At 32.0% G+C, this 24,499-nt stretch overlaps 1 protein-coding gene across 1 annotated transcript; it reads left to right on the top strand.

The window, feature by feature from the left end:
* The first annotated feature begins 1,980 nt into the window (after positions 1-1,980).
* LOC127712967 (solute carrier family 22 member 5-like) lies at positions 1,981-10,173 on the top strand. The gene is made up of 5 exons (XM_052219550.1): positions 1,981-2,104; positions 7,563-7,617; positions 9,170-9,285; positions 9,709-9,832; positions 10,143-10,173. Exons 1-5 carry the CDS (start codon positions 1,981-1,983, stop codon positions 10,171-10,173), a joined length of 450 nt encoding a protein of 149 aa, XP_052075510.1.
* The last annotated feature ends 14,326 nt before the right edge of the window (positions 10,174-24,499 follow it).

Consider the following 24,499-nt stretch of genomic DNA (forward strand, 5'->3'; position numbering starts at 1 on the left):
TTGTCCATGCAGTAATACAAGCCTAGAACGAATTTCGATGTGTAAATAAATTCTGGAAAAAATGAATTTGTCTCCGTTTTCTGAAAATTATCATATTTGGGTATTATTTCTAAACATTTTGTAAGTAAGATTGTAGTATGATTCTAAACTAAATTAATAAAAAATGATTTTTTTATTGTAAAACAAATGAAAAAATATTTAATTTTGTTTCTCAGTTCTTCCCATGTTTATTTTTGTCAGTTTACTGTCCTAAATAAGTGCTATCGTAAATTGAACTCTCGCCATTTATCATATTTTGGTATTTTACTGTAAAAAAAAATTATGAACATTTCGGTCCGTACAGAAAACATGATGTATCATTTCAATGTTGGTTTTCGAAAACAAAAGAACAGCGAAAAAGACTATTTCGTAGACTGTTGATTGACACGAAATCCGTCCAAACCACGACTTAGATTTCGTGCACATATTTTAAAGTGTCAAAACCCCAGAAACTTGCTCGTAAGCCAAACCAAAGAAAAAGACCAAGGGCAGCATGTACGCAGCCAAGATATTAGACTTACCAAATCATATAAATAAATTCATCTAAATATTTTCATTGTAAATATTGTACATAATTGTCTTCTCTATACCTATGTATATGGTTTATTGAGAATAAAGATATACAAATTCAATAAAATTTGATATTCAGTAAACATTGTTTTTGTTTAATAAGTTGATTTGGAGAGAGAGAAAAAAAAACCCAAAGAAAAACAAAAATCGAACTTGTTACAGAAAAACGGCAACTATAAAATAACACGATTTTTTTATTTTCTTTATGCATGAACTGCAGACCACAACAAAATTGAGTCAGCCGTCATCATGAAAAATAAACTGAAAAAGAACATCGAAATAATACCCCAATATGATAACTTAGATACAATTAAATACAACAATGATGAAGTAGAGCAGAATATAATATGGTACAACAGTGCCAGCGTTCTGAAGATCCATAGGTATCAATAGTTTTTTTTTTCTCCATAAACGTAAAATTTACTATGCATAATTTAAATTTAACTACATTAAACAATCCCTAAAAACTTAAAACATCGTGTTATTAATTTTAAACGTAACACTGTACTAACAACACAATTCATAAACAACAATAAAGATAATCCAATCAATTTTGTTGATTGAATTATTCACGGCTCAGTAGTTGTGTAATCAGTGACACGTGCCCTCATTATTTTATAAGAATTGACATATATCTATCTAAGTTCGATTTCAAATTCTACCAAAATTTAACTCTTAAATAAGTAACATGTAACGAATATATACAGCCATCCTGTGTGCAAATACGATGCCCATAAAGGGTCCTGAGTGCACTTTGTATGTCCTGAGTGCACTCAGGAGGTCCTGAGCAGTGTTTAGACGTACCCAAGAAAAACGGCATCAAAATACGATAAAAACTTTCTTATATTAACACCTACCTATAGTTTTTTTAAGTTAAATTTATTCAGATTGGTCCACTTCATCTTTATTGAAAGTATGAAAAAAAGTTTAATTGTGGAACTTTGATTTTTTTCACGATAATAGCCCAAAATTGGGCAAAAACTGATGAAAAATGGGAAAATCATAAAAATTTGGTACTTTGAAAGGGCCGTAGCAAAAAAAGAAGTGCACCATCATATGATTTTTTCTTCACCAATTATTTTTTTACAGTCATATAAACCCAAAAATCAGGTAAAGAAAAAAAGTTTAATTCTAGAAATTTTTGGCTCCTCAGAGGTGTACATCCTTAATAAACTGGTAACTAAAGTTTACATATTAGTGAATTACAATGTAAGTATATAATTATCTATTTATATTTAAGTTGTTTACATGCTATCATTTAAGGGTTGTGCAGAAAATTTAGCATACAATTTCTTGCATACACGTGCTATGAAATACATTTTAAAATGAAAAATACTTTTGTTTATAGTTACAGAATTGGTAGGACCAAAGATGAGACTGTTTGCCTCGTTTTGTATTTATCTCGGATTTTGTGTTGGTCTATACCTACTTTTGATTCTTGTGTATTTTATACGAGAATGGGAACTTCTAATGTGGGCTATCGGTGTACCAATTGGTATATATGCATTGGTAGTAATTTTGTAAGTACATGTATTTATCAAATTTCATATATAAATATATGTATGGAACGCCTCAGCTGTCTTATGTGGAACTCTGATATTACTTTATGTTGTTTTATTATTACTTGATGATATTTTGTCTTTACTTAATATGGTTTTGACATTACGTAATGATGTTTTGATATAACTCAATATGGAATAGTCATTACTTAATGATATTTCGATATTACACGATATGGTTTCGTATTGACTTGATATAGTTTTGTCATTACTCAATATGGTTTTGTCATTACTCGATGTGGTTTCACCATTATTTAATGTGGTTGTGTCATTAGTCAATGTGGTTTTAACATTACTTGATGTGAATGTGACTTAACGTTATGTAGTTGTTTCATTACATGATGTGGTTTTGTTATTTCGTAATGATGATTTGCCTATTCTTTATATGGTTTTAACATTACGTAATGATATTTCAAAATTTGACGATTTTACACTACCTGATGTGTTTGTTTCATTATTTGATGTGGTCCTGTCATTCTTTGATGTGGTTATCCCATTACTTGATGAGGTAAAACCACGTGACCAATTCGGAAAAAAATATGTTCTATTTTTAAACAGATTTCAATATATCATTTGTTTAATGTGCTTTGGATTGGTATCGCTATCCATTGAGTTAAAGTTCAAATTTAAGCTCGAGTGGTTGTTCAGTGTTATTTAGCATGAAAAAGGTAACCGGCAGACAATAATAAGAAAAAAAGTATTAAAAAGTTTACAGTATTTCTTACATAATTGGGATATCCCCAAACCACTTTGTCTTGTTGTTTTTATCCTAAGTTTTCAAACGGAAGCAGTATTTTTGTAATAAATTTGTAAAATATTCCACGGAACCCTATGTCTCGCCTGATATTGCTGCTGTAAGTGTAAAAGCGTCATGTTGATCGGCTGAAATTGAAGAATAACTCCTATACTCCTATACAAGTCTTAAAACACTTCATGGAGGTTTACAAATTTATCATGTCAAAACAGTTTAATTCGGTTTTATTTAACTAAAACAAACTGTATGGTTTTCAACAATAAGCAAAACCCATACCCTATAGTAAGCTATAAAAGGTCCCGAAATAAAAAATGTAAAAAACTAGAAACCTAACGATCTATAGATAGATAGATAGATAGATGGATAGATACTTTATTCTCTAAAAACTAATTACAAGTTTACAGAGAAACATACAATATAAATACAGATACAATAGTTGAGGTAAACAAATACAGTATGATATTCTGAAAGTACAAAATTATAATGGCATACGTGTTTAGTAACATGTATAATGAAAGGTTTAACTCAATAGAAATAAAAAAAGAAATGAGATGGAGACGCCGACGCCACTATCGACGACGAAATATAGGTTTGTTGGGTCTCACTGCCGCTACATTGATGTCGCAGGCTCGACACAAATCAAACGACTTGAACTTTAATGTGAACAAATGAAGCGCTTCAAATCAACTCACACTAAAGTTACAGGGAAACGGGGGGAGGGGGCTCGGACTTAGCGACAAAGCATCAATACTATAAAATAAGAATTTTCCGAATTTTTTTTAGCGTAAATGATCATTTGAACTTATACAAATATCAATCTTTTATTTGTTATCAATTGAATTCACTGATCTACCTCGCACTAATTGAAAAATAAACTTTTTGGAATATCTGTTTCACATGTGACGACGGACATGTTCCAGTGGTCGTAACCATAATACCGTCATCTTTTTCTTGAATGTGAACTACCAAATAAAACCAAATCACTGGGTTTGTACTTTCTCGAATAACACGACGGGTGCCTTTCTGGAGCATCCGAGATCATCCCGATGGATTTATATTACCCAGTCATACCGATCTATTGAGTCAGCCAAATGAAACTGTTTTGTATGCCACCGCAACTGAAAGTTGGAGGGGGGGGGGGTATTGTTTTACCCCTGTCCGTCCGTCCGTCCGTCTGTCCGTCCCATTATGGGTATATAGGTATTCCGCACAACTCCTCCTACAGTTTGAATCCTAGGAAGTTTTCTCTTAACTGTCTGTTTGTACATATATTGAAGGTGTGCATGTGGTCAGGGTTTAATGTTTATTAATATTTGCTCTTTTTGGAGATAGTTGAACTTTGTAATTTTTTGGGAAATTTACTTGCATAAGAAGAGCCTTTCCAGATAACTCCTCCTACAGTTTGAATGCTAGGAAGTTTTCGCTCTGCTGGCTGTTTGTACATATATTGAAGGTGTGCATGTGGTCAGGGTTTTTATTTTTATTATCTTTTGCTCTTTTGGGAGATAGTTGAACTTTTTTTTTGTCATTTTTGGGGTATAAGCGGTAAAATGAGTTGAGTGCGGGGCATCACTTTGTCTAGTTTACATTTTTTTCTCGTGATGTGCTGTTACACAAGTGTAACAGTCCGATGTAAGGTTAGGATTTAGCGCTCACATACATGTTAAACTCCGCCACGTGCACTTTCTTTATGTACCTGCCCCAAGTCAGGAGCACGAAGTTCAATTGTTGTCGTTGTATATAAATGTGTGTCATTTTTTTTTGTAGATTGTTTAAATATAAATAAGACCGTTTGTTTTTTCGTTTGAATTTTTTCACATGGTGCATGGTGGCCTTTTAAAGCTGACTATATGGTGTGTTGAAGGCTGTACGGTTGCCTATATATGATTTCTTAAATCCACTGCATTTAAACTCTGTGGATAGTTGTCTCATTATCAATCACACCATATCTAACTTTATTTCAACTTCTATGTTGCGTTTTGTATACTGTAACATTGTTTATCTTTTGTACGCATACCCCGGAGCCCTCTTTTCGGAATCCCGAGCAAAAGTCCTTGTTCCGCGATTGAAAATTTAATTACGAACTCATATAAGATAGCACGAATTTCAACTCAAAATCTTAATTAATCTAAATGAGACTTAAATTCGAATCTTACTCAAACTCAAAAAGTGAATCAAATTTAATGGTGTAACTAGAACTCTACCTTTAAATGATGTGACTCAAACTTGAAGTCCAACTCGAAACTCAATGCTAACTAAAACTTTAATTCTAATAATGACTTAAATTCGGAATCGTAGACTAACTCAAAGTTCTACTCAAACAGTAACCCTAACTTTCATTTGAACTCTAATTCGATGGATGGCCGCACTCATCCAAGGCACATACAACATGGAAATCTATCTAAAAATAGAACAGGTTTTTCCAAATTGGTCACGTGATTTTACCTCATCAAGTAATGGGATAACCACACCAAAGAATGACAGGACCACATCAAATAATGAAACAAACACATCATGTAGTGTAAAATCGTCAAATTTTGAAACATCATTACGTAATGTTAAAACCATATAAAGAATAGGCAAATCATCATTACAAAATAACAAAACCACATCATGTAATGAAACAACTACATAACGTTAAGTCACATTCACATCAAGTAATGTTAAAACCACATTAAATAATGGTGAAACCACATCGAGTAATGACAAAACCATATTGAGTAATGACAAAACTATATCAAGTCAATACGAAACCATATCGTGTAATATTGAAATATCATTAAGTAATGACTATTCCATATTGAGTTATATCAAAATATCATTACGTAATGTCAAAACCATATTAAGTAAAGACAAAATATCATCAAGTAATAATAAAACAACATAAAGTAATATCAGAGTTCCACATAAGACAGCTGAGGCGTTCCATATATATGCCTTTTTAAATTTACTCAGGTGCTCCGGGAGGGAAGGCTGTTCCTGATCCGCACGTGGCAGGGTGTTGCTAAACGGCGGAAACGGAATACGAAACGGAAACGGAAACGGAGAGAAATATTTATATGGACAGAATTTGAGGGAAAACTACGAAAATCAATAACGACCGAAATAACGAAATCACACAACAAGTATGTTGAAAATAGGATAGGAGATATCATTGAAAATAGCAAACAGTTTGGGAAATACATAACAGCTGAAAAAAAAACTAGAGGCTATAAAGAGCATGTGTCACTCATCTAAGTATATTTGCATCTTCAACAGCACCCGTCATGTTGCTCGTGCAATTATTAATCCAATGAAAAGTCTCTTCCGGTGGAAATCGAGGTAAAGAGGACGTAATAAACGATAATTTGATCTAATATAAACATCAAGGAGATGTGGTAAGTTGCTAATGAGTCAATTATACACCAAAGTTCAAATTAAAAATTAGAAAACTAACTGTCTGATTTATAACAATACAATTTACGTAAAACAAATATAACAGACATGAACCAACGACACCCACTGAACTACAGGCTCCTGACTTGGGACATGCACATAAAGAATATGGCGGGGTCGAAAATGTTTGGAGGCGCTCAACCCTCCTCTAACCACGGACAATGGTGTTATGGCACAACATAAGAACAAACTGGAAAATTCAGTTGCAAAAATTAAATGGCTCATCTCAATAAATCGGTTCGAACAACAGAAAAGCAACTAAAATAAAAACAATAAACACAAAGAACAGATAGAAGAGTACTCGCAGTTACTGAAAGCTAGTTCAAAGCCAGTTACAACTAATAAATAAATAATGTTCTCCTAGACTACAGTATCAATCAGTACACATCCAACCGATTTAGTGTAAACACGTCATAAACAGTCGGAGAAACGCAAGCCCTCGTGCAATGCCAAAATATTAGTAAAAATTATCAACGGGATGTATGATCATGAGTACTTATAACTGAACACATGTAGCAATATATATTTAGCTAGGTTTTAAATTTTCAAAAACAAAATCAATGTTAGTACCGATGAAAACAATATTTATTTTACTTAAATGTTAAATTGATAACCTTTAAGAATGAGATTATTCAATGGATCAATGAGTTTACATGTATCGTACCTAAATTTATGGGCTCTATAAACTGTAAGAATTAGGATGTGATTTTCCCGATTTTATTACCACTCTACACGTACAGCCAAACTACCTATCCAAGTCCTTGTATCTATGAAAGAATTTAGTAAAAGTTTTAATTGATTTGTGGTTACAAAATCCCTGACTTAATAATTTACCATGTATACATAAATTACGTTTATTGATTAAGCCTAGGATTTGATATCATTTCTTTATCAATTTTATACAACTAAAAAACATGAGTTGTCTAAGATCGTATCAATCGACCACTTTTTATGTTTTAGGGTCGCTGACGGAAACCCCAATTTTACTTTTATTCGGAAGCACATTCGTTGAGTACAGCCCTTATTTTGTTATTTCAGCTTCCTAGATGAATCCCCAAGATGGCTTATAAGTCGAGGAAAAATAGAAAAAGCAATGCCGTCTCTAAAAACAATTGCCAAGGTGAACAAAAAGACTCTTCCCCTATCAGTGAAAGACATAACGATTAAAGACGAACGAACAGCTACATATACACAATTTTTAAAAGAATTAATAAAATCCAAGTCTTTGCTGTGGAGATTAAGCATCGTTAGTATGAACTGGTATGTATGCAATATATATTATAAAGAAAGGCAACAGAAGTATACCGGTGTTCAAAATGCATAATTCGATTGAGAGAAAACAAATCCGGGTTAAAAACTAAAACCGAGGGAAACACATCAACTATAAGAGGAAAACTGAAGTGCAACAAAAACAAACACCAACATACATAGAAACGAACTAGTTGATAACAACTGCCATATTCCTGACTTGGTACAGGACATTTTAAGAAAAATTGTGGGTTGAACCTGGTTTTATGGCTAGCCAAACCTCCCGTTTTTATGGCAATGTTAAGAATATCGCTACAATGACAACACTACGTGACAGAAATACAGCACAAACACACGCAAGAACACTCATCACAGAGAAACGCACACACAAATAATATAATAATCGACACAACATGCAAACCGCAGAACAACAACGAACATCTTTATATCATGCTATTTATAAAAAAAGATGTGGTATGATTGCCAATGCGACAAGCCTCCCAAAGAGACCAAATGACCCAGAAATTAAAAACTATAGTAGGTCAACGTACGGCCTTTAACAATGAGCAAAGCCCATACCGCATAGTCAGCTATAAAAGGCCCCGAAATGACAAAAGTAAAACAATTCAAACGAGAAAATTAACGGCCTAATTTATGTACAAAATAATGAACGAAAAACAAATATGTAACACAGCAATAAACGACAACCACTTAATTACAGGCTCCTGACTTGGGACAGGCACATACAGAATGTGGCGGATTAAACATGTTTGCTCATTTTGACATGGGTAGGCATTATATTTGTTAAGATCTTTATACTGAGCGAAAGTATGTTGTCGAATATAATGCACACCCATTTCAAAATTAGCATAGGTCATGACTTGATAGAATTATATCGATTTAAATAGGAAAATTCTGAACTAACTTTTGTACTTTGAAGCGGACCTATAAGACACGTTTGATAGGCAGCAATTTTGATTAAGTTTGATGAAGCACAAACGTTCTAGATAACCAACTGTTTTACGATTAAAAACTGAATTAAAACCTGTAAACTTACTTTTAAAATGATTTCATTTATTTGCAAGCAAGTACAAACCACAAAAAAGTCCATTTCGATCTCTGACGTTGTTAAAACATACAATTAACCTTGCAATTTGATTGTGACGTCACACCCGTACTTCCCATGTTCTATTAGAATTTGAAAATGGCTTTAAAAAAGAAAATGAAAAAAAAAAAGAGCGTCATATCAGAATTAATATTTCAGTTTTTGATATATGATTTTTATTACTAAATATCGTCCTATGATTTGAGTGTAAAGACTCGTTGTACAATATGTACGTGGCAACAGTTACATGTGATCATGTTAAATGCGCATTTCGATTGGATGCAGCCAGTTACAACTGCAACCGTTGGAAATCATTACCTCGTGAATCCGAAATTTTTACTCAATCTGCCAAGGGAGAAGAGTAGGGGTCCGGATCGTTATCCTTGGCTATCGAAGATGAACGAATATTCTCAGATCAGTTAGATTGTTAGGTGATACATATTACATTTGAACTTTCAGGTTTGCTCTTAATTTGGTCTATTATGGTATATCCATGAACGTTGCCAAATTTGGTGGTGACTTGTTTGTGAATTATGCTGCGTCCTCGTCTGCTGAACTTTTGGCAATATTGTTTTGTTGGTATACAGCAAATAAAATTGGGAGAAAGAAGTTATTTTGCACTGTGATGATTCTTGGTGCGGTCACGTGTTTAAGTACAATTTTCACGTATTTATACGCTAACGAATGTGAGTAAAAGTAAAACATATATATCACTTACGCAATTAGACGTCTTCCTAGATTATCTTTTACCGAGAATCCTTGGGTGCAAAATTTTGGAAAATCGGTGTTAAGTTGGCGAACATTACGAACATTTACACAATCATGTACCTGACTTGAATGGAATACTATGAACAAAAATTCTGTGTTTAAACGGGAAAACAATGTTGTTATGAAAAAAAAATAAACATGGAAATTGTGTTGAAGAAAAGGTTTTGATTTGTCATCATGTATTTCATTTTGCAATTAATGTTTCAATTATTTTAAAATCTTTTTTTCAGCACAGACTTGGCTAACAACCAGCCTAGCTATGATTGGGAAATTTTTTGTATCAATCGCTTTTTTTGTTGTTTATATGTTAACCGCCGAACTTTTCCCTACTGTACTGAGGGCATCATCACTAGGGTTTGCCAGCATGACAGGACGCATCGGAGCTATCTCATCAGCATACATCGCTGAGTTGGTAAGGAAGCAACAGCTGTTTTATTCTGAATGTTAAAAGAACACATGTTTTGTTTTCCAGAAATAAACAAAAGACAGGGCAGCAGTTGCTGTCGGAAAGCTTGTGTACTTTTCTTATGTGTAATCAAGTTTTGATGGTTGTATATTTTGATCTTTTTTGATAACTCGTGTATGAACTCGTGGTGTAACACCCTCTCAACCTTAGCGAATCGGATGTTTAATGTTAGTTTTGTTCATTGATTTGTAACTCCAGACTTCTTCAAACCAGTGATGGATTTCAGTGAAACTCAGAAAGTTTTCAGAGCATAACCACATTGTGCACATCCTTTTTTAGCATTTTATCCAAACAATTTTAAAGTTATCAAAATTAAAGCGTGTAGTAACTCTATAAGTCTTTTCTTGTGTTAAGAAATACATTTGAATCAAAAAGACGTCCAAAGCAGTATGAAAATATCCTGAGCAAAGAAAAAAAAAATGCCGAAAAAGAGTTGGGGGCCTTGCAATTGTTTACATCTTAGTCCTTTGGTCTTAGTGGACAGTTCATCTCTTTTTTTTATATTACGAAATATTGATTAATAATAATAATAATAAGAATTGTCAATTTGGAATTGAGTATTTTCGAACTTGAAGAAAGAAATAAACAAAAGAATGTGACGTCACTACAGGTTTTCTGAACAGAACAAACGTTATCATGACAATTTTGACTCCTGGTTGCTTATTGGCTAATTTAATCATACTAATTTTGATATACCAAATACATATTTCCTGTTATTTCTATTTGTTTGCAGGACTGAACAAAATTCACAGAAATCAGACGGTGGAGAAAAGAGTTCCGTAAATAACAAAAATGGAATAACTTATACTTTTAACTCACCTGTCACAATGAGCTAATTTCAAGAATTTGGCATCCATTGCCGTTCATTAAATTTTTATCTTAAATCTTAAATTTTCTCTCTTTTAAAGTACTGTGTCAGATAAAACCTCACTTGGCAATATTCACCATTAGGATTTTTTAGAAGCATTTGTGATATTCTAATTAACCCATCTCCCACACTTGGAAATTATGGTCTGTGACCTCATTTTTCATGGGACATGCCAGTCTAATTAAAATATAGACCTCTGATTTCTTTAAAGACTGGGGACATGCCTTATATCGATCGTTATACCGAAAACTCAAAACATTTTATTTTCAAAAATGTTGTCAAGGACCGATTGCTATCAATCTTTGAAAACCGGATACAATCGGCTTCCATTAAAATTTTACGGTTGATGACCCTTATCGAGCAAGCATGATCGCAATATTAAATTTACTTTTTAAAATGACAGATATATTGAAAATAAAAAATTAAAACCTTTTGAACATCCAAGTAATACAAGGCCAATGATAAATAACATTTTAACATCCTCGGTGATGATTTATTTCCTAAATCATATTCACACATGACCGCGTCTGCTACTTATGGAATGATTTAACAAAGAATTCAATTACAAAATTTCTTAGACTTATCATAGAGCGAATTTGTTTCGAAACTTGGAACTTTTAGAAATGATTTTCTCATTATCTCCAAGACGTTAAGTTTGTTATTTGGATAATTTGGTGTTGATGGTAGATGATTGATTGTTTCTGTTAAATTTATTCACAGCTTTTATAAAGTTTGGACGAGTGTTTATTGTTGAAGACTGTATGTTGACCTCCTTAGATGGTTTTTTTTTGGTTATTTGGTGACAATGTCATTGACGTTTATCCCACGTCTCCATTTATTCAAATTGACAACAACGATCAACTGTATCATAGTGAAGAGAGGGTTGCCATTCATTTAGATTCCAAAAACAAATCCAGGTTAGACTTTGACTTCTTTAGAGGAATTTTATTTCGTACGTACGATATTATTGAGAAATTAACTTACACTTCAATATGAAAGGACAGATGACACGTGAGCGATACACACTTCTAGTTTTCGAAATACGTTATTGGCATATACACATGGTTTTGAATTGATTGTCAAACATTTGGATTAATTATCCCCAACACAGTTCTAATATTACATTTATAGTTTACCGGTTTTGTAGTCCTGTCTCTTCCTTTATACATTAGGAGTTGTAACTTGACGATAAACTGGTATGATTTGAAATGTGATAGTGAAAATTAATTTATAGTCTGAGATACATGATTTTTTTATTAGTTGTTATTGGCTTTGAACTAGCTGTCAATAACTGAGAGTACTCTCAAATCTGTACTTAGTGTCATTTTTTTGTTGTTAGGGATGAGGGATAGATAAATGCCCTGCCACGTCCTGTTTGTGTTTTTGTTTTCTTTGTATCGATCTGATGAGTAAAGCCTTTTTCAACTGATTTTTATATTTTGTTCTTATATTGTCCTGTTACACTACTGTCCCAGATTAGGGGAGGGTTGAGCGCTCACAAACATGTTTAACCCCGCCATATTATGTGCCTGCCCCAAGTCAGTAGCCTGTAGTTCAGTGGTTGTCGTTGGTTCATGTCTGTCATATTTGTTTTTCGTAAAATGTTTTGTTATAAATTAGGCCGTTAGTTTCTCAATTGAATTGTTTCATATGTTTTATGTCGGGACCTTTTATAGCCGACTATACAGTATGGATTTTTTTAAGGCTGTACGGTTGCCTATTAATAATAATTGCTTACATCCACTTCATTTTAACTTTGGTGGATAGTTGTCTCATTAGCAATCATATCTCCTTATTTCTATTGTGTTCGTCGATCCCTGAGCCATGTTTCCTTTTCCCTTCGATGTTTAAATAATTCAAAAATGTGTTGACATATAATCCGGTGTTGATTGTACGGGGCACCGAACGGGACTCTTGTGGTTTTGTACTCAAAATTCAATTTTGTACGGACAAAAGTGAGTTCAGTTTAACAAAATTTGTAGCATACTACAAAGGAGTAGGTCCGGTAAGGACAGATTTTGGCCTCAAATTTCAGGTTCATTTGATGAAAAATTTTGGACACTTTTTAAACACTTAAGTGTCTACTTGAGTCGATTCATTTAGTTTATGTGATAGATTTGAACTGATTCAGTCATTAAAGACGCTCAAATTCAAGCTTAAATATGAAAAATCTGTCAAATATGCCATAATAGGTCACTTTTCAGATGGTTTTTGTCAAAAATGAAAGTGGCCGCATCCGTGTTCACTCTCAACCTTCATATATGTTATGTATTATCATAAAATACAACTTACATTTAAATATTAAGAATGAACACGAATGCGGCCACTTCCATTTAAAACGGAAACTGTCTAAAATTTAACTCAAATGCTTAAATTGTGAAGATTTCAGTAATTTAGCATGACTTATTGATGCTAGTGCCCGATATATGTGCATTGTATTGTCAAAAACAGCCAATATTTATGTAACATAAGTATTCTACTTTCAAATAAATAGCTAAAAGTTTACATTTTAACAATTTTGTAAAAATGCTATATTTTGGGGCCAAAAACGGGTCTTACCGGGCCTACTCCTTTAAATTTTGTCATACAAAATTATCTTTCAGTGGACAAAAGTTACTTTTGTCATGACAAAATTCATTTTTGTATCACAGACTTTACTTTTGTTACCTAATTTGAAAATTGAGCGACAAAAGTCAATTTTGTATGCAAATTAGTTTAGTTTTGATTCTGTAAACTAATTTGCATACAAAACTGAGATTTTGTCACAAAATTCAATTTTGTGTTTATTTTTGTGTAGACAAAATTGAGTTTTGTTAAACAGAAGTGAAAATTTAACAAAAGCCAATTTTGTGTCACAAAAGTCATTTTTGTCACAAAAGTCAATTTTGTGTCACAAAAGTCAATTTTGTGTCACAAAAGTAAATTTTGTCTACACAAAAAATACTTTTAATTACAAAATCACAGGATGCTAATTTAATCAACATGTTAATTGCGTACAAATTCAATTTTGTCTCATAAAATTTACTTTTGTGTTTTAATTTCCATATCAGGTAACAAAAGTCAATTGTGTATGCAAATAAGAAACTTATTTGCATACCTATTTGACAAAATCATGACAAAAATGAATATTGTCTACAAAAAAGAATTTTGTCATTACAAAATTGAAGTTCTCATAAAACAAGTCTGTATCACATAGTTTTGTAAGACAAAAATGATTTTGTTATGACAGAATTGAATTATGTGTACATATAATTGATTTTGATTACAAAAAGTTCAAGTCCCATTCGGCGCCCCGTAGATTGAATGACTTCCTACTGTGTAATATGTCACGCCATATCATTATGATTACCTCTATGCAATACCAATTTAGCTTTTGCAAACATCTTACTACTTACGGGCATCAAAAATGGAGAACGGACTTCGTACCCTTCCGTGGTATTTGGTAAGGCTGCAGTTGCTCCACATTTCCCAAAAGGAGTGACTTTGGTATAGAAATATTGAATCTTGTATTCTTATATCAAGACACAAGAACACATCGTTCAAAGGGGGAACCTGTTTTGCTGTGCATATGAATAAATAAGTAACCGCGTCCATTAGAAAATGAGGACTTTTAGTGTAATGTCTCATGTTGAGATAAATAAAATTGAAAATTGAAAAACTAGACAAAGTGATGCCACGCATTCCACTCTGAAGTAACTGTATTATAACAAAGTCAATTTAGGACTTTCTTTGAGATATTATTATGTCTGGGAGACACAGATGATGTCCCCGCAGATGCAAAGTGTTATTTTAAAATACATAAAGTTGAGCACGGGAGCACATAGGTCTATGGTTCACCTCTTATTCAAGTATATACTCCAAAAATGACAAAGTTCAACTATCTCCCAAAAGAGCAAATATTAATAAAAATCAAAACCACATGTATACCTTCAATATATGTACAAACAGCCAGCAAAGTGAAAACTTCCTAGCATTCAAACTGTAGGAGGAGTTATCTGGAATAACTATATACCCATAATGGGACGGACGGACGGAAGGACGGAAGAACGGACGGACATGTCAAAAACAATATGCCCCCAACTTTTAGCATAAAAACATTCGTAAAATTGTGCTTAAACTTAGCTTGTCCGCGAGGCATTGGTTTTGGGTGTTTTATTTTTATAAAAATAAAAGTATGTGGTATGATTGCCAATTTGACAAATATCCATCAGCGACCAAAGGATGAGGATATTGATGACATTTAATTTTCGTGCTATTAAATTTTTTCAAGTTCTTGTTCAAGAAATATTATAATGTTTTTTTTCTGCTACTTGGTCGGTACCGGACCAAGTGGGCTATCCGTGTAATAGTCGGATCTTGTTATATTGGTCACTGGACGTTTTTATCCAATATGCATCTATCAAGGAACAAACTGTTTGTTTTTTTGTTTTTGGTTTCCCTCAGCAAACAATTTCAATCAGATTTTGTAGAGACGAATCTGTTCACGTGAAAATAAAATTAAAAACATCAGGTTAAATTGTTTTTATCAAAGTATTTCAAATATACAACCATCATCGCTACGGTATTGGTAAACAATTAATCCAATTATATAAGTCATTGATAGTAGATATGAAGAACCTCTAATGGCATCACCTCCTGAAAGTTTCTTTAGAACCAGTTTCTAGATCGTCTTTCAAAATATTCTCTGAAAAATAGTTGTGTGTAAAGTTATACTCTTCAACAACTGTAATGTGATAATTTTACAACTGCTTGGCAAATATTTGCTGATAACATTACTTTGTTGTTTATCTTCATTAACATTTTAAATAGCATAAAACAGAGATACTTGTGGCACTTATGTGGTAATTTACAGTCAGGTGAAAATGAAATGAACCATCAGTTAGAATAACTTATCATACTCAGTTTACTTTTCTAACTTATTTAAGGCAGTGGATATTCTTCCGACCATCCCGAAGAATATAGCTTTTTATGCCATTATGCTATTGTCCCGGCCATACATAACAATTAATAATGAATATGTTATGTTATGTGGTTATTGTAGCATCCAGTGAAGAATGTAGTACAACAAATGACATCCCGTGCAAACACTGAGAATTGAAACTGTTCATTTTAGCAGGTTCTCGTCTCGGACGTTACTGATGATAAGATCAATATAAGACGTTCTGGAAAATTGTAATAATGATAAAAAAAACCTAAAATAAAAACAGAATTACCATGGGAATAAACTCCTCACGTACCAACTTTAATTTATTTTTCTACTGTCTGTTCTTTGGAACGCGCCGATTCACTGTATATATAAACAGCTAGTCAAGAGAGATCAAAAGAAAGAATATTAACAACATCAACTGATATGCAGCAAAGACACTTTTGAATTTAAGTCACTTGGCAAAAAATGAGCAAAATAGTTTCCATTCACTATAACATATCAAAACGCAAATAAATTTACTTCATAGTAAACAGCATATTAGGACTTTTCCCTTACTTTGAAGGGAATTGGGGCTAAAATTGCCACTCACCCTTTTTAAGTTCTACCTATAAATTTCCTGCAAGGTTAGGAGTCGGGTCCTTGATGTATGGCTGTAATGGACATCTATTATTCTTAAAGACGATCCTGAATGTATCAGTTCCTTGAAGTTTGGTTCCAATGAAGTCGTCAAATGATTTTGCAAGATTTTTTATTCATATGTTCGATGGTGTTTAACAAATAGCAAAATAAGAGAAAAGGGTAGGCACATGTAAACCCCAAAGTAAGATTGTGTTTATAATATCAAAAACATAATATTTTTTATTGAGAAAATAAATAAAACAGAAAAGAATAAAAACGGGGGTTTATACCCCAAACATAGCTGTACAAGTTCATAGATCTCAGTTGTAGTAGAACTTACAATTCATATTGTATATTTATATATTTAATTTGGTGGTTTTCCTGTGAATTGTTTTTATACGTTTTGCCTCCATTGATGCAGGTAAATGTAAATGGGTAATCCGCATTTTTTCCTCTTTTGCGTGCTCACGCTATTGCTAAAATGAAGCATGACTGTTGCCATGGAAAAGAAGGAATATTAAATATTGATTCATGGCACAAAAATCCTACACGCACTATACACAGCATTTTTTTTTTCTAGATGTCGACAACGTCGTATCAATGCATTGAAACAGGCAGATGCGGGGTGATATAAAATTCAGACTAAATCGGATAAAGAATTATTGTAAAAACTAAGCTATATATACATATCTGTTTGAAGTCAAGACATTTCAAAAATATTTTGTAAAGTAAATGCCGCTAAATGAAAATAGCTTCATGTGCATACATGAAACATTTAACTATGTTTTTATTCTCATAATAAATGGAAAGTTTTTGTAGTTCTTTCATCTGATTATGAATAAAATTTCAGTCTTATGAATATAACTTTTTTTAAAGCCTTCATATCGGTTAAGCAGAAATCAACCAAAACGTTCACGCTTTACATTTCATTTTCATTTAAAATTGCACATTTTCAATTCAATAGTATTTCAAATATTATATTAAATATAGTATCACTTAGGCAAAAAATATATCCTCAAATTCTTAGGTATTTTGTTCAATGAACTTGTATTAGAACATTTAGTATATATTTAGAGCAACCGCGAATCTTATATTAAAATATACTATATATATATATATATAGCTAATCATTCTGACTTGTCAATATACCACTTTATATATACGTAATCGAGCAACGTTAAAGCTTTCCGCTGTTTCCATGAATTTTGATATCACAACTTTCCAAGAAAACTATACAAAGATATATGATATTCTTTACTTATAGTTTATTTTCTTTTTATTACGAATAAAAGGACCATGGTGAAATACGTCAACAATGATACAACGACACAATGATTCAGAAGACATCTCGAGGTCGTGCGCCTCATCTCTCATTTCCAATTTATAAACTCACCATCAGGATAAAGAAAATCATCACTTAATAGTACGTATAAAATTCTGCTCGGAGTGCAGGTTGTCTCCCTTTACCACCGAGTGACATACTATTTTCCAAGCCAGGTCTGGATGTTTGAATAGGATAACTTGTTTGTGACATCATGCCAGAAGTGGATCCAAGATGAACTGTTATTTCGGAAGACACCAATGACGGTGTAGGTAACAAGTTTATTTGTTCCGCTGTGTGTGTTACTTTTGTATGTTCCGTGGACGAAGGTGTAGACCAGTTAAGTGTGAAATCCGTATCTGGAGTAGACGTTTGTAGAATAGCTGGTGACATGTGTTGAGAAGTGGCTACTAAAGACAATCATGAATATAGTGATGGTTAAGAATTCTACTAGCTAGTTTCCCCCACTTTAAGTATCAAATTGTGGGGAAAAAAATCAATTAGGTTTGTACAATAGAAAAAGATAATAATAAAACTAAAAGGAGCAAAGATACAAAAGAGAAAAAAAATCAAAGAAAGTGAAATCTGTACAAAGAAAAAAAAACCTTATCAAAAGTAAAACAAACAACAAACCAACACGAAACAAATACAATAATGATAGTTAACATTAATACAGTTATTGATTCTGTTGAGGTCAACATCTGTTCAGCTTGACATAAAGACTGAGCTGTTGCCCTCAGCCGAATTCAGGCTCAGGCCAAACGAACAACAACCGTTGTTTTCCGAGAACCCAGTCTATAACTGATTTGTCTAACAGAATCCTATTAACTGCTATTTATTCCTGAGCATATATTTCTTTAATAGAGTCCGAAATCATTTAAAAATTTTTACTATCTATTAATATTTGTTTTGTTTGAAATTCGATATAGAATTACAACCTACACCATATCATATCCAAAATTATGTTTCATGTATTGAACTTACAAAACTTAGACTTGATATTTTTAAAGTATTTTTTTCTATAAAATGAAATAATAAAAAAGACTGCTATTCATATATTGATAATCTTACAAGTGACCTGTCCGTTTGCATGTAATACACACACAACCGATATCATTACCATCTCCTTGATAGCATTCTGAAATAAGTTAATCAGAAAAAATATTATAGAAATTGTCGTTTAAATCATTTATGTAAAATATGCAATGTTTTCCTAGCCTACAAATTCGTTAATAAAAACTCCAGTAATTATAAAAAGGACCAATTAAAAAAAGAACAAGATAATGTGAAAAGGCAAGTTCTAATGTGATTCGTAACGAATTTCTTTTTCTAACGTCATATATTTTAAGGGGGTTAAATTCAATATTTTATTATAGATTATGTGGATGTATAAAATCCACATCCGTGTATTTTTTTTTCACGCGGTATTTTGAATTTTGTAATTAAATGCTTATAAATTATTTTAATTTTATCTTTATCTTTATTTCTCATAAAGCCAATGCATTACATCAGTACAGAGATAACAACAATAACTATTTACAATATATACAAAACAAGGAGAGAGGTTACAGAAGTCACTAGCCAGGAGGACAAACAAAAGTATTAACATTTTTTATAAATAAACAAAGTTTCTTCAGGACTGGTTTCCGTGTACTCGACATAAGTTCCGAGAATTTAGATGTATTATGTCGTTGTACAAAATAGGAGGATAAATACTCTGTACGTTTTTGATCGAAAAAAGTACATTCAAATATATAGTGATATTCGTCACCGATTTGTCGATTGTTACATTGATGGCAAACACGGTTTTCTCTCAATACGTTTTGCCACCTTCCTGTTTCAATCGGCAATTTATTATTAGTCGTTCTAAATCGACAAAGAACAACGGCATCTTTAAAGTCCAAAATATTAAAATATTCCTCAAATTCCAAGTTTTTCTTAAAAATTTTGTAGTTTATAGCTTTTGACGAATTTTGAATAAGGGAATTCCAATTCTGAAGAAACTGGTCTAATAATCTTTGCTTTATAACAGTTTTTAACCAATCTTTATCTATATAATTTTGTGTTTCCCATATATATGAAAAACCACAATCTTGAAATATTTTTTTGACAAATAGAATCCATTTAGTCTGCATATTATAATGAGCGTTCATATGGCGAGAAAGTTGATACAATATAAAGGAAAACTTTGCTTGTTTGCCGTAAATCAAATTTGCCCAAAATAATACTACTCGAACTTTTATATCTATGTCAACCGGATGGCGACCTAGTTCCCCGTAAACCATATAATTTGGTGTTGAGGATTTCAGATTTAAAAGTAATTTACAGAATTTTAAATGTATCTTTTCTAATACCTCATTATTACTAAAACCCCATACTTCGCACCCATACAACAGAATGGGCTTGACAATTTTGTCAAAAAGATCTAGCTGACATTTTATATTTAATACAGATTATAAAGGCGATGCTTTACAAGTCAAGCTTTAGAATAACGACTAACTTTTACTGATAAATTGTAAAAGCTCTACACAGATGATTTTTAGAGGAGCAATATTTGAACAGACTTACCATATTGGATATTAAAAACAGAAACGTTTTCTTTATTTAAATATCTTTTGTTTTATAGACATTAATAAGAGTCTGTTGATTACACAATTAAGTTACTTAAGCTACCATTCGTGGTTAGATAACAAATTTTGATACTTAAAACCTTATGGTAATCCATATAAAACTGATAGTGCGAAAACAAAAATTTTGTATTTATCTTGGGTCTCATTTATACTTGTATTCGACTCTTCAGTGATGACTAAACGAAATCTTTGTATGACGACAGCAAAGACCACCATGGAATTCGTGCTTTTCAGAGATTTTGAACCATTTTTCTGATTGCATGTTTAATTAATTAGTATTTTCAATGCACAACATGCTATATATGCCAACTTCAATTCTTCTAAATGTCTTTTTGGTTTCTTTTTAAGTGGAATTTAGAAGTGTACATAAATCTCCCTAAAATTAGTTTGTGTTGTTCTTATGTCTGAAACTGCAACGAAGTATACATAATATGACCAAAAAAAAAATCTGTTTTGTTCTTTATTCATGATATCGTCGTTTAAAAGTTTTTGGTTAATCTGTTTCATCTTCAATTTCTTTGTTATTTTTTATGTGCTTTGTTAACAGAATCAATCCTGGAAAATGCTTTAAAAAAAAATGGATGGTTGTTTTTTTTCAGTGCATTTTTTAGATTAATAAAATCGTGCATCTTTTAATTAATAGTGTTAATTGTCTTAATCAAAGTAAAACAAATATTGTTGCTGCTTCTGTGCTTTTATGCCTTTAGATTAATAAAAATTAAGATGACGGAAAAATATACGATTCGGCTATTGCTTTACATACACCATACACTCAAAAGATGTGGTATGATTGCAAATAAGATAACTATTGAACAGAGTTCCATAAACGGGAACTATAGATTTCCGTACGGTCTTCAACAATGTGCAAAACCCAAACTGTATAGTAAGCTATAACATGAAAAAATGTAAAACAATTCAAATAAAGTCTGTTTCAATGTTGATAATCTTCTCTTGCATATTCAGATCTTCTAGGAGAACTATGAAGAAATAAAATAGATTTTTGCATAATTTTAACTTCATTGACAGTAGGGACATAGTGATTAGTAGGGTTTTGGTAGGCTAATTTGGTGGATCATTATAACACTCTTACGAACTAGACTTGGATTCAACGTATCATTGATAATGTTAGTTTTTTTTTTAATTTGTTTTCATGTTTTACTCTTTTGAACCTTCATGCTATTAATATAGTCACCGTATGGTGACTTTTAGTTATTAATTTCTGTGTCAATGGTCTCTTGTGGTGAGTTGTTCCATTGGCAATCATACCACATCTTCTTATTTTTATATTTACAAATGATGTATGGTAAAATAAACATAAAAAGTCCAAGGTAAATTTAAAAAAGGGGTCCATGAAACCTGAAAAAATCAAACGCTCGACTATACCAACCAACGAAACGAATGGAATATAAGTGTCATAGAATGTAGGACAGAAAGCCACAGGACAAAACGTCACAGACAAAAAGTCACGAACAAAAAGTCACAGGACAAAAAGTCACAATTCAGTTTTTAGATTATTTTACTTTGAATAAGAAAATACTTATTTTAAAAAAAACATTTTTGTATTTTTTCTTGAACTATAATATATATAGCAACTTTGTTATTAAAATTTATTTAACAAATATCAAAAATGATCAAATAATTGTTAAGAAAACAAAATGTCAAAGTGGCTTGTCATTTAAACGGCTTCATGGTGCCAAGAAATATATCCTTAGCATGATTAAAATTTGATAAAATTATTATCCTTTTAGGTTAAACATTTGATATCGGTGAACTCGGTGGGATTAGCAGTTACCAATCTACATGTGGGTTCGGTTATCAATTAATCGGCTTTTTAAAATCACAACTAACAAGTTATAAGTTCTTTAAATCCGCATTTGGGGCATCAAATTGAGATCGGTGTCTAGTTATTTTGTTTATTCATCTCTCGTCAGTATGTATCAATAATGACATTTAAGCAATGTATGTATATATTAAACATATGTGATGATTGATTTTTCATCCTAAAACTTGATCTAACACGCAACAAAAATATAGCGAAGAATAGTTTGTAACGAAAAAAATCTTCTCCCAGAACGTTGCAAAAATTGGATAACAACATTACTGAAAAAGATAAAAAAAAATAATTGATGATCAGCATTGGTAAGTAATGTATCCAAATCGTGCATTAACAAAAAAATAAAAAAGAATAAAAAATGACATTTATATCATGGGAGGATAAATATTATATCACTTCATCACGTTCATGAAAAAGGCTAATATAGAACCCGAAAAAAACCTACCAAAACAAACAAACAAACAATCAAAGAAAATTTATGTCAGTTATGCTTGTTATATTTGAATAACCCTAGTTCTATTGATCTTCTATTCATATGTTAAAAAGAGAGATCGTAATTAACAGGGATTGGTGTTCATCTTAACACAGAATCAAATCTGAAATTCAAATAATTGAAGGTTAAGTATTCATCGTTATGCAGTTCCAATTGACATTGAAAACGTATGAAGTATTTGGTAGGACTGTCATCTTATACTTTTGTAGCAAACCTTGAATGACTTCCCCCCTCTAGAATTTTAGACGTGCCGAAAATGTATAATTCCTTTCCACTATAAATTTGTTTTATAATGCCGTTTAAGTCCATTGAGTATAATCCAGGTTCCGATATAAGAGGCGACTTAAACAAACAATTGAAGAGCCAAATACAATATCATTTCTTAAATTTTTGAAGAGTTTTAGGATATGCTTTTTGATTGATGATGACTTTTAAAAAAATTATCCAAATAACAACAAAAACCCAACAAAGACAAGCAAACAAAAACCTACAAAAATCCAGCTATGCAGAAGCTGGATGTTTGTATGTTCGATCGTCCTGAGCATGCATGAAATATTTGCAACTGGACGTTAAGCAACCAACAACCATTCAATTTGTTTGTTCGACGTTTCAGATTCTTAAGGACTACAGATAATTTAATTGTCCGTACCCTAAAATGAAAATGACGTTATGCCATTGGTTGTATTTCCATAGTTTAACCAATCACAATATTTTGCAAATAGATTCCGAAATGTCAAATTATAAATAAGCTGCGTCGTGGAGAAATCGACCTTATGCAAATGAATATCAATACATCTGTTAACCTAATCGGGTTGAAAAAATCTCTACGGAAAGTTTGTAAATGTTTGAAAATTGAGTTGTTATAAGAACCCAACAAAACAGACCAAAATTCATCTTTTGTTTCGTATTTGAATGTTCTAACATCAATCAAAGACTTATATGTATACGTGCACTTGCATGAAGTCGATTTCTATCCGACGCAGCTCATATATTATATATAATTAGGTATTTTTTTTATAACTTAATTATTTCTAAGCTACTTTTCTGTCGTTCATTTTTTTTACTTTTAATGACATTAAAGATAAAAAAATAAAAGCTGCAACCAGTTTCCTCTTTTTTTTTACAACAGTTCAGACCTATTCTATTTTGGGAATCAACACATTTTTTTATTTTGCTCTAACAATATCTTAATTACAAGCAAATTTAATTTAAGGGGCCAAATGGAAAAGGAAAATGCCTTTCATGGGTATTACAAAAGAGAGGCGAAAGATACCATGGGGACATTCAAACTCATAAGTCGAAAATAAACTGACAACGCCATAAACAACAGTACAGATGACACAACATAGAAAACTAAAGACTGATCAACACGAACCCCACCAAAAACAAGGGGTGATCTCAGGTGTTCCGGAAGGGTAAGGAGATTCTGCTCCACATGTTACAAGAAGTATATTGGTAAATAGAATATATACTATAAAATTTCAATATAAATCTTTCAGCAAAATGCAACTATTTGTTATTACCACATTCCTATTGATTATACATCAATATCACTGTCATTCTACCACTGAAAGTAGTTCTCTGAGAGACACATGGAAAAGTTAAATGAAAATGATGGAAAGCGTATCGTTAATATCTTAAATACCGAACGGAAGTCAACAATTTTTAACCAAATGCATTTGCTGACGAATTTCATTGGAGCTGTCGATAGCCTTGCCGTTTTTATTCTGGACTTGAAACCAAAAACCAGAACAGAAATATTTTCAAGATATCAAAAAGATTTTCACAGAAATTAATAAAAAACTTGAGTTAACAACTGACGTAAAATATGGTAAAAGCTTTAGGGAGATCTTTTTCGAACTAA

Source organism: Mytilus californianus, unplaced genomic scaffold (genome assembly GCF_021869535.1).
Source record: "Mytilus californianus isolate M0D057914Y unplaced genomic scaffold, xbMytCali1.0.p SCAF_8, whole genome shotgun sequence".
Lineage (NCBI taxonomy): Eukaryota > Metazoa > Mollusca > Bivalvia > Mytilida > Mytilidae > Mytilus > Mytilus californianus.

What these genes read in the sequence shown, in the direction of transcription:
- LOC127712967 (XM_052219550.1), top strand. Translation starts at nt 1,981, where the DNA reads ATGAGACTGTTTGCCTCGTTTTGTATTTATCTCGGATTTTGTGTTGGT. An exon ending in GGCTATCGGTGTACCAATTG is followed by an intron (nt 2,105 to 7,562) that starts GTATATATGCAT and finishes AATTTTTAAAAG; the next exon opens with AATTAATAAAATCCAAGTCT. An exon ending in CTGAGGGCATCATCACTAGG is followed by an intron (nt 9,833 to 10,142) that starts GTTTGCCAGCAT and finishes TTGTAACTCCAG; the next exon opens with ACTTCTTCAAACCAGTGATG.